Here is a 12,201-nt window from a genome sequence, read left to right on the forward strand (position 1 = left end):
TTGAAACGTACTATTTTGTAAACTCTTATATAAATAAATGCAAGGCGCGATATACCTCCGCTACCATCACGCCGCGGCGGCCGCCTCTTACTAACAAAATTAATAAGAAATAAAGTAAAATAAATAAATTAAGTTGTTAACCCAGCAGCTGTTTGATCATTTGGTAATTTTAAATTATATTCTTAATTTTTTACAGAAAGTCGCCAAGCCACCTCGGCTTAAGCCGAAGTACGAAATAATTGACGGAAAAATAGCTCGATCTAGTCCAGCAAGAAGTGAATCATCCATGACTTTTGACGCTGATATAGGCAACCTGTACGAAAAGCAAATCGAGGTTCATATTAAAAAAATATAGATATGTGTGTATATTCAATATTTTTCGATATTCATTTATTTTAAACTTATTGACAGTTCGTCGATGGCTATTTAACGCAGAATCCACTTAGAAATCCAGATAATGATCGCAATTTTGATCATAAACCACAAACCTTTCCCAAGCGCGAAAATGGACATCAGATAAATCCAAAGTTAGAGGAATTAAGAACACGCGCAGAAATACAGCTTATGCGCACCAAAACAGCCTTTTACAAAAAACAGTTAGATAATGCCGACACCGAACGTTCCATTATGCTACTTAAAGCGCAAAAACTGGAGTTGGAAGTTCAAAAACTACGTCAAGAAACATTACAACAAACTGCACCAAAATGGCCTACAACTCTTGAAAAATTTCAGCAAATACCTAATAGGAACACAACATTACCGCCAAGTGAACAAAAATGGCCTGACAACGTGTGTACGGTTATAACGCAGTAGTGAAAAGTTTTAGTTAGTTACATTATGCACAAATTATATATATACGTATATATATACATATATACCTATTTTTTTAAATTTTCAAATCCAGAAAATAATAAGTACAAAGTATGCTTATCGAAATAATGCACCCAAGCAATTTTGCAACCTCCCTCATCTTAAGTATCATATCAAGTCACGGAAGTATACTTTCGAAATTAGACAGCCGAATAGCTTGTAGTTACATTGATGCGCATTCATATTATTTGAGAAGTTCCATACCAAAACGCATCTATCCATCTATCTAATTTTTTGGGATATTGATAGTATTTAACTTCTTTCTAAAATCTATGTAATATCTTTATGAGCTGTAAAAAACATAGGCTGAAGTCTGTGGCTTCTCGGCATAACCGAAAAAGTTGCTTCCCAACAAAAAATTATGTTAGAGAACGATTAGTAAACGAATCAAATTCTAATGTATTTCTCTACGGTAAAGGTTAGATGACGATTTTCGAAAACTGTAGAGAATTATGGGATTCTCGACAAAAGGGACTTTGTTCTCGATACCGAGAAAAGGGTTAGAATTCTAATCGAATTCTAACGTCAATTTATAATGGGTTTCTAATGTCCAATTCAATTATTTAAAATCAATGTTTTATTATATCAAATAATTTTAATCGGTTATAAGTTTATATACTTAATATATATATATAAAAAGAAGTGTACATTTTGATTGTCACTCCATAACTCGAGAACGGATAGAAATATTGCCATGAAATTTTTAGGAAAGATAAGGAAGGAGAGATGATGGTTAGTTGATTTTGAAATCCAAAATCGGTTTAGCCGTTCTTGAGTTATGATTTTTTTTTAGAAAAAATTCAAAATTTGAAAATTTGGTATATAAATTTGCCTATATTAGTATTTACGATCCTTTTTTCCGGGAAGTTAACCAGAGACGGTTTGGGACTGGGATTAGAACTAGGACCGGGACTGAGACTCGGAGTGGGACTGGGACTGGGACTGGAACAAAATACATACCACCCTCTGGGACAGGCAATAAGGGATGAAGAAGAATGAGAAGAAGGTGAGAGAAGAGAAAAGAGAGAAGTAGAAGGATACTGAGAAAGAAATAGAATGAGGCGATTATGGAGATAGATGAAGCGAAAAAGACGGAAGGAGGAGTGAAGAAAAGGATCAGGAAAAAGTGAAGAGGGGTGGGGGAGGGCAGAGTTAGACGGAAAAAGCTTATTAAAAAATGCAGATAGGCCAAATTTAGGGCAGAACAACGTCTGCCAGGTCTGATAGTATGAATATAATTCAAAGTCTTATAATAATTCAAAACCCAACTTAAACGAAATTTTCGCTGCCACCATGGTTCAACTATATACAGGTTGGCTCATCTGTAAAGCAACAAAATATGTCTGTTCAAATTGTCAAAATCTGTGTATTGGTGTTGGTGCGAATGGTATGGAATGGAAACAAAAAACTTAGCAGTTTTTTTATGTGTAAGTAAAATGTTGCCAATGTGTTGGTTTCATTTTGAGTTTGCCATCTCCTTTTGACAATCCCTTCGACCATGCAATGACATAAATAAAATCAGCTGATGAGATGAGCCAACCTGTACATAATTGAACCATGGCTGCCACTTAACCTTTCAGTATTTATGCGTTGATTTGAGGTATGAATGAAGGCACTTTTTCTTCATAATGCAAGTCAAATAGCGTGTCAACAGTTTGCTCACTTTAACTCTTTAACTTTTTTTTTATACATTTTCGCTTAGTAATTTTATTTATTACAAATGAAAAACTGATTTTGCAAATACCAATACTTTCGTACAACTTTTCACGATTTTTGTGTCGTTTTTTTATAACACTGAAGCCTATAACATAAGTGCAGAATCGCTGCGCAGCTAGATTTTAAACACACTGATATACACTACGCAAAACGCATGTGTCGCTGCCTGCAAAGGTCTAATTAGACTTACAGTGCATTGCATGACAAAGGCAAACACACACATAAGTAAAGTTCGTATGTAAAATATACATAAAAACAAGCAAGCAATATCTGCTACTTTGAGAGTGATGCTAATTTTTCCACTCTTTGCAATAACAATACTAACAGCGCGTCGAGTGAGAGAGCCGCGCGCTTTGCGCATACATGGAAATCAAAATTCAACAGACTTCCACGCAATGCACTGCGTAGTCTAACCGGTAACGTTTTACAAGACGGTGCACCACCTAATTTTTATCAAAAATTATCAAAGATGGTAAGCTAAAGGTAGCTGGCTGTATGCGCCGCCATATTGAACAATCTGTCAAAACGCTACCAAAACACGAGGAAATATCCATCTTTAACATCGTGCATGGTTCAACTATATACAGGTTGGCTCATCTGTAAAGCAACAAAATATGTCTGTTCAAATTGTCAAAATCTGTGTATTGGTGTTGGTGCGAATGGTATGAAATGGAAACATAAAACTTAGCAGTTTTTGTATGTGTAAGTAAAATGTTGCCAATGTGTTGGTTTCATTTTGAGTTTGCCATCTCCTTTTGACAATCCCTTCGACCATGCAATGACATAAATAAAATCAGCTGATGAGATGAGCCAACCAGTCTTTGTATTTGTAAGTAAAATGTTGCCAATGTGTTGGTTTCATTTTGAGTTTGCCATCTCCTTTTGACAATCCCTTCGACCATGCAATGACATAAATAAAATCAGCTGATGAGATGAGCCAACCTGTACATAATTGAACCACGAACATCGTGTCAGCTGCTTGCGGCAAACCTAGCAGCGTTGCAGGCAAAACTGCTATAATGTAATTTGATTATAAGGATGAGTGATCCTGTCGCAGAAACAATCGGAACTGTGACAACATCGCATTTCTAATGTTTCTCAAATCGCTCTCTAATTGAAGTCTAACCTAGTTTTCTATTAGAGATGCATTTGAGAACTAGATTGGAATTTAAATGTAAAATTACAATATTTTTCTAACGTTAGAAACGGTGTTTGCTGGGTTACAGCTGTTTTCAAAAAAAAAAAAACAGCCTTTCGAAGTGTTTGTCAAAAGTTGCAGACTTTAATGACTTTATCTTTAATAAAGTAATGTATAAAGAATAAAAAGTATTCTTCAAATATTCTATTTGTTTATCCAAAAAATTGTTTTGAGCATAAAGTTTTAAATTTATGTTAGTTAAACAGCTGAAATGATGGAAAAATATATATTTAATTGTTATTTTGTTTTGTGCTCGTTCATAATTGTTTAGGTTTTTTTTTGTTACCCAACACTGATTTAATTCAGAAAATTTTGTTTGAACAGGTCCATGGTTCAATTATAGAACAGGTTATGCAGCGCGATGCTTAGCATGCAGCGACACATGTGTTTTGCGTATTGTAAATCAAAACGTTTAAAAACTAGTTGCGCAGCAATTCTGCATTTGTTTCGGGCTTTAGAGTGTAAATTGCTATATTCTATAAAGATTAACATTTGCTGATATCAAATCGCGCAGGCCAGGAAGCCGCAGAAGTCATTATAAAACTTAAAAAAAAAAGTTTCGTAACGAAACAAGAATTTCATACAATTTCGACATTGCCTGAGTTGGAATTCATGTTAGGTTTATATAAATGAGTATAAGTTCCCAAAAAATTACTTAATGGAGTACACACTACAAAGCAAGAGCTGGAGCATGTTATATATATTGGCTAACAGAGCGGGGTAAATTCAATTCCATTACATTACCCATTACATTCCTCAGTAATTGGAAAAAGTAATCAATTCCTTTCCTCCACAGCAAGGGAGCTGATTCCATTTCAATTCCACAAAAAAAAAAAAAAAAAACCAAAATTATTTTCGTTTTTTGAGGCTCGAGTCCAAAAAATTTTTTGTTTGTAATTGAAAAAAACAAAATACTTTGCGCAATTGTAATTTCTTTCCCAGTACTTTCGAAAGGAATGGGAAACGTAATCGAAACATTTTTTTCAATTATATTACAAGGAATGGAAAAAGTACTCTCGAATTTCCCATTCCATTCCTCAAAGGAATTGCGAAAGTAATTGAAAAACTACAAGTTAGTCTGTGTATGAGAACTTACTCCGGTCAATGTGGATTACTTTTCGGGCCACACTTTCCATTAATTCATCAGATTTTTATTGTGAGTGGTAACTGAAGGCATTTTGAAACACCAATACTTATCAAATAATTATCCTCTTAAAGTTCCCAGCTAAGTAAGGGCATCTCCTTTCCTTCCTCCGCTATCGAAGTGTGCTGGCTATAGGAAAGCAGCATACTTTTTAATTTTCTTTGATACATTATGCCAGCTGATAATGTTCCGGAAAACTTTTTTCTCGAATTTTTGATATTTTGATCCATCCATAGTTGCCTCCTCTGAGCGGTTTAGGACTGGCATCTACGCCGTTTCGCCTCATAGGAGGGTGGCAGGATGTCAGTGACCAAGAACTTCCAACCCCCTAATCCAGGGTGTTATGCGGACCGTGCCTATTGGACGAATTGCAGTCAGAGAATAAATTCGGCGCCTCTATTCGAACGGAGCCTTCCCGATACCGGGCCACCTCGGAAAGCATTGATGGCCTTACGTAAGGGACGCTGCTGTGGCGGACGAATCTTTCCTCGTATATAATAATGGACCGCTGAGCCCGCCTTTTCGGGCAGGTGGTCAAACGACCGAGATGAACGACTCATTATAAAAAAAAATAAATGTAAGGCGCGATAACCCCCGAAGGGCTTTTAGGCCAAGCTTCTTTTCCAATTTGCGTCGTGCTCCCTTTAATTTTTCCTACAAATTGGCGGGACAGGACCTACTTGTTTTATGCCGACTCCGAACGGCATCTGTAAGGCAGATGAGTTTTCACTGAGAGCTTACATGGCAGAAATACACTCAGAGTGCTTGCCAAACACTGGCGAGGGCGACCCCGCTTAGAAAAATTTTCTTCTAATTGAAAGAATTTGTGTCTAAAATTTTGATGTTGCTTTTCCCGGGGCGTGAACCCAGGATCTTCGGTGTAGATGGCGGGGCACGCTACCATCAAACCACGGCGACCCCACGACTCATTGTATAATTGTAATAAGGACGATGATAAGGGGAGGACTGGTCGCAAGCAAAGGAAGACAAAAACGCATTAAGCGATCCGTCGGACTCGGGGAGCGAGAGTAGTGCTGATTCAATGAACTCCGTGTTGGAAAAGCATACAAATAAAAAAGAGTAGTAGAGTGAAGAAGGGTACTGAGCAGAGGAGTATGATAGCCCTGTCGCTGTACCGAGCAGCATTAAGAATTGTCCAACGCCTGGGAGCAGTGGTCGACCCCACAGAGGTGGAAATCGAGAGCTTGGAATGGGCTCATGAGGCGGTAGAAGTAGGTCGAAACCAATTCAAAAGGTTTGTTGGGAGAAACCCTCGGTACTGCAACCGGTACGAGGAGGTAGAAGCGTCGAATAGCAGAATGAAGAGGCAACGTTCGGCGGAAGGCGACAAGCCTGTTTTCAAGACGCAGCAAGGACCCAGTTCCAGAGCCGCATAGACAAGACAAGTAGGCCTAAAGTTGTAGGACAGATGGGCCCAATAGCGAGGAAACAACTACCTCGAAAGGTGCAAGTCAAAGGGAGGACAACAAAAGTGGCGAAGTGCCAACTATGGGAGTAAGAGGTAAGCTAAAGGGAGATAACTCTAAGACTCCGGCTTTTCCCGAGAAGATGAGTGATGTGACAAAGCAGTCACTGACTGTGTCGCTGGTTGATCGTGGCAATCCTTTCGCACAGATGACTACTGAAAGGAGGAGATCTGTAGAAAGAGAGCTTATTAGCTTAATGCTTAAGATGATGCGCGAACAACGAAATTAGCTCCGAATATACCGACACAGGATTGGACATTGGGATCTATACATTGATTTCCATTGTGTTGCATTATCACCAAGCTCAGCGCTATGACTCTAGCTCACCTGATATATATTTAAAAATTTATTAAAAGATTCTCTAAGGAAATTCGGCCAGGTGCTAATCTGACCTAGCGAGACAACTTGACTCATATAAGGAATCTCAACTTGAATACTATGCGGCTAGTAAATTTACACAAAAGCGCAATTGGGAAGAGCATATAAATAACTGCAACCAAATCCTTGTCTAACCCGATAAAACACAATGATTATCTATCGATCGCCTTTGGCGATAAAACTCTGCGGACTCGAAGACATGCGTGAGCGGTTTTGCCGGCATTTTGTAATGAGTCCTTGAGTAGACAAGGCCAGATGAAGTGCAAACAGAGGGGAACATAAACACAAACACGACGTGTAACCCATTATCATCACCCCACAGTGGTTGAAGAAGTCATGAAAAAAGCCAAACCTAAATCATTAGGTCGAGATGGAGTAGCCATGCCACTGCTAAAACATCTTGGCGCTAAGAGAGTAAGCTACTTTACGCACATTTTCAAGCCTGGGAGACCGGCTAACGAAGGTGAGTCATTACGGCCGGTATCATTCCATTCGCCAATAGCGAAGACATTGGAAACCTTCCTGCTCCGTCAGTTTACCGCGAATCTTCGCCTAGCACTCATCAGCATGGTTTCCGCAAAACGCATAGCACTACCAGCGCTGTCAAAAGCGTTTGACACAGTCAACCACAGCACTCTACTCCAAGATATAGAAGGTTCACCCTTTCCCCTTTGTATAAAAAGATAGACTGCGAGTTTTATTTTCACCCGAAAATATTCACAATTTTTGTTCACCCTATCGCAGAGGGTGCCGAAACAATTTTTCTTGCTCGAAAAAGATTTCACCTTATCGGCAACTCTTTGTTCGGGCGAAATGAATTGCGTGGAAATCCAAATTTATTTAAGTAATTTTTTGTTTTGAAATGTAATATTCTTATAGTTACATATATGTATATTAGGAGTAAATCAATAAATAATGCTTGACAAGATGATCGGGGAAAAGTGCCGGACTTCTGGAAACAGCTTACTGTATGTTTAAATAGCCTGGGTCCACCTGTTAAGAGTGAAGCTGAGTAGAAAAAAGAAAAATTCCTTAATTGCTAAGTATTTAAATTCAATTTTTTATGACAACGTATCTTTTTCTTGGTATGGAATTACCAAAAAAGATATGTATGAAAGGCGTCTAAAAATGCAATTTATGCGAAGGGGACAGGAGGCGGGCCCAACATCCTACAACCCCTAGTAATCGGCACTTTGTATAAAAATCGTATGCAGTTTGACGTTGCTCTTAAAGTCGGCCAAGTTATCCATTGTGGACAAAGCAACGGTTCCAAACTCTTTAGCACCTCTGAACGTACCTCACTGAATCAAGATTGGCTAAGACCCAACTCATGGTCCTTTCCAACGCCTTTTTGATGTCCTCCTTCTGCGAATAAACGAAAACATGCGCTCAACTTTACAATTGGTGGAGCTCCAAATTCTTGCTTCAATGGTGGCAAGGTGTTATTAAGAATATCTAGCAAGTATTTGAATGCCGGCTTGTTTAGCCTGTATTATTGCCGAAAACTAATTGAAAAAAAGTTGACTTTTTATTCAAAAGTGCTGAAAATAACTTACAGTGGATCACTTAGCTGCAAAGGGTTAGAACAGTCCTTAATTGCCTCCGAATCGCTTTTACATTTATGTATATTCTCCTTGCGCTCAATCAATACTAACCTAAGTGAAATACTAAACCTTTTTTTATACATTTTTTATCTCTATTTTTGCTATCTTTTAAGAAAATATGTGCTTATTTACAAAATTTACACAATTGCTAGTAAATTATTTGTTTACTGCTAATTCATATTCATATTTATTTATTTAAGTCTACGATTACAAAAATCTTACAGACTAGATTCCATATGGATATATGTGTACATATGCATATGGATAGTACTAAACTATTTAGCTTAAAACAGAAAATAACATATTTTTAAAGCAAGTTCGAGATATAGACAAGTCAATGCAATGATTGGAATTAATAGAGTTGATTACACTTAGAGCGCGTGTGATTGGAGCATTCATCGCATAATTAGATCTTAACTTTTCAATCGTAAATACATTTTGTTGGCGTAAGTTACGTGGTGGCACATGAAAGTTCAATAATGCAAGAAGTATTGGACAATCGATAATGCCGTTAACGATATCATAAATGAATATAATAGAAGAAATTACCCTTCTACTCTCTAATGTATGCAGATTAATTAACTTACACCTGGATGTATATGAAGGGATCGGCAGGTCAAAATTTATGTCAGATAAGCAATATTTCATAAATACTTTTTGAACACGTTCAATCCTTTTACTGTGAACCTCATAATATGGACACCAGATTATAGAACCATATTCCAGCCTTGATCTTACAAACGCATTATACAATAACTTTTTAGTATACGGGTCTCTAAACTCTGAGCCATTTCTTTTTATAAATGCCAATAAAGAATACGCTTTAGGGATTATAAAATTTAAGTGTTCAATGAACATAAATGGTGAATCAAATACGATACCTAAGTCTCGAATTTTATTGACCCTTACCAAAGGTATATCAGAAACGTAATAAGTTGAAATCAAATTCTTATTTAATTTAGAATACGTAACACTGTAACATTTACTGACATTGAGAGCAAGCCTATCCCTGTTGCACCAATCATTAAAAGCACCTAATTCTGTTTGAAGTGCAAGAACATCAGACAAATTTTTTATTTTGAAAAAGATTTTCAAGTCATCAGCGTAAATAAAATGACCGCACTTTTTAAAGCAAGCACTGACATCATTAAAAAACACTATAAAGAAGAGCGGACCAAGGATGCTTCCTTGAGGCACACCCGAAGTAGCCACATATGGCGCTGACTTTACATTATCGATAACAACAAAATTGATTCTATTGGATAAATATGAACTTATCCATTGTAAGAAGGTGGAATAAAACCCCCGATGCTTTAGCTTAGCCAATAATACTTGATGAGATACTCTATCAAAAGCTCTGGATAAGTCAGTATATATGCAGTCGACTTGGCAACCATCTGTGAACACTGAAATGCAGTAATTGGAAAATACTGAGAGATTAGAAATTGTTGTTGTTCAAAATCATCAGCTGTTTCGAAGTGAACTTTTGTTAGCCCGAAATTGCCGATAGGCGGAAAAAGTACACCCGAACAAAAACACTTTTCCGTGATAGGGGTGAGCGCTTGTGTTTGTCATAAAATCACCGCTTGAATCGCAAAAATATTTTTTAAACTAAGAATTATTTAATTACTTTTGCAATTCCTTTGAGGAATGGGAAATTATTAATTATTTTTGGCATTCCTTGTAATGTAATTGGAAAATTTTAAATTCCATTTCCAATTCCTTTCGAAAGTACTGGGGCAGAAATTATATTTGAGCAAAGAATTTTTTTTTTCAATTACCAACAAAAAATTGTTTGTACTCGAGCCTCAAAAAACGAAATTACTTTTGGTATTTTTTTTTTGAGGAATTGAAATGTAATCAATTCCTTTGCTGTGGAGGAAAGGAATTGATTACTTTCTTCAAGAACATGTAATGGGGGAATCGACGGTAATTGAATACTTAAAGTAATCATTACTACCCAGCTCTGTTGGCTAACCAATAAGACAAACACATGGCACACATGATTCAACCATTTTTTGCAAGGCTGCTGAAAGAATGCTGACAATTTTTCTGTTCTATAAATAGCAAATTCTATTATATATACCAAAAGGCGTTAAATCCAATGAGTAAAGCCACGTCAACGGTGTCGATGATTTTTGTACATTTTCTGGAAAACGCAATAAATTATTTTTTCAGACCAAAACAAAATAATTATAAACAAGTATCCATCCCATGACGCAATAAAACCAAACAGGTGAAGTCAATATTAGAAAATGAAGTCGCATTTGACAAAACTCCGCCTCATAAATTGAAGTGTTGCTTCTTGACATATCTGCAGCACTGATTTTTTCAGTATCATAAAAAAATACTACATAAATTCCTTTCTGAAATGTGAAGTAACGTGCAGGAAAATAACGTTTTCAGCGTGTATTTTCTTTGTGGGAGGTTGTATTTCTTTTTCCTGAGAGGAAATGGACAAGTTTTAGTCAACGGAGCTGACTGGGTGAATCTTCAGAGGATCACATTGTCCATAACTAAGGATGTGGAAAGATACTCCTGACGTCAATGAGATGACTGACGATCTGGAACAATATCATGAAGTTGCGGATGAATATCTGGGAGGTTTGTAATACGAAAACTCGGGATTGACGGTATACGGTTGCAAGACCCAGCATATATCTAAGTATGTAAGCCAAGCGTTGAAGTAAGCTCAGGGCAGCAAAGAGATCGCTGGTGTAAAAATATAAAGTGGCAGAGCTTTTACAGCAACGATGCTTCAACAAAGCAGAACTTATAGATTTAATTGATGACAAAAAAAAAATTGGCTTTTCAGAATTGTATTTTAAACAGCTCTTGATGTCCCTGGAAACGTTTAGACAAAAAATAAATACTCCCAGCTGTATGATCAAACCCGACACACATTGTTCTTAATTCTTTTATCTATCCACCAGCATCTCCTCTGTCTCACCCTCTTCCTCATTTATTTCCTCTCCCCCCTAAATTTTCTAGTTTACCTTATTCGGCTCATTCAATTTCCGTATCCCTTTCATTCTTCTCTAACTCTGCCCACTTTTTTTCTTACCGCTGTTGCTCCTATCCAAGTCTATTTCTCACCATTATCCATAATCTTATCCTTATTTTTAATCTTCCTGTTAACCTCTTTTTATTACTTTGTCTCAAATCAATACCTTTATTCGCACTTTACTCTCACTCTCCATCTTTCTATTGTTCGTTTTACTTTTCTGACTTGCCTCCAACTTCCTCTACTTTTTCTTCCTATTCCTCTGTTTTCTCTTTTCTTTTATGTTCCCCCGTTTCCAATGTGAAATTTTTGTTGTTGTACTACTGAGATCACCTGTCTCGTTTTATTGCGCAATGATCCGTCTTAATTTCTTATATAGCTGCTACAGTCTCATAAGTATAATTTTAAAATGTGTATCAATTTAAGACTACGTACTTTCACTCATTTATCTAGAAACTTGCTATGAGTCACTTAATGCGTTTTGGTTTGAACTAGGGGCTGAAACTGTTATTCCTTTTATAATATAAGTCCTTGCAAAACTATTAATTTTGTACTTTAAATATATTTGGATCAAGATAAAAATTATTTTCGGATTTTTATTTTTTGAGTCCGATAGAACTAGTTAAACTCGGACTTTTAAAAATAAAAGTCCCGAAATAAAAGTTAAATCAAGACTTTTATTTTTTAAGGCCGAAATAAAAGTCCCGCTAGTGTAACTAGTTCTATCGGACTAGTTACATTACTTTTATATGTGGACTTTTATGGAAAAAGTTCGAAAAATAAAAAGGATGCATGATTCG

At 36.7% G+C, this 12,201-nt stretch overlaps 1 protein-coding gene across 1 annotated transcript in view; it reads left to right on the forward strand.

Annotated features, from left to right (window-relative positions):
• Ibf1 (Insulator binding factor 1) overlaps positions 1-11,986 on the forward strand; it is an 87,422-nt gene extending 75,436 nt beyond the window's left edge. Inside the window, exons 4-5 of the mRNA XM_067760470.1 lie at positions 197-334; positions 412-11,986. Of these exons, the coding sequence (XP_067616571.1) occupies positions 197-334; positions 412-813 (540 nt within the window). The 3' untranslated portion in view covers positions 814-11,986. The remainder of the gene's footprint in view (positions 1-196; positions 335-411) is intronic.
• Positions 11,987-12,201: the final 215 nt, after the last annotated feature.

This window comes from Eurosta solidaginis, chromosome 1 (genome assembly GCF_040869045.1).
Source record: "Eurosta solidaginis isolate ZX-2024a chromosome 1, ASM4086904v1, whole genome shotgun sequence".
Lineage (NCBI taxonomy): Eukaryota > Metazoa > Arthropoda > Insecta > Diptera > Tephritidae > Eurosta > Eurosta solidaginis.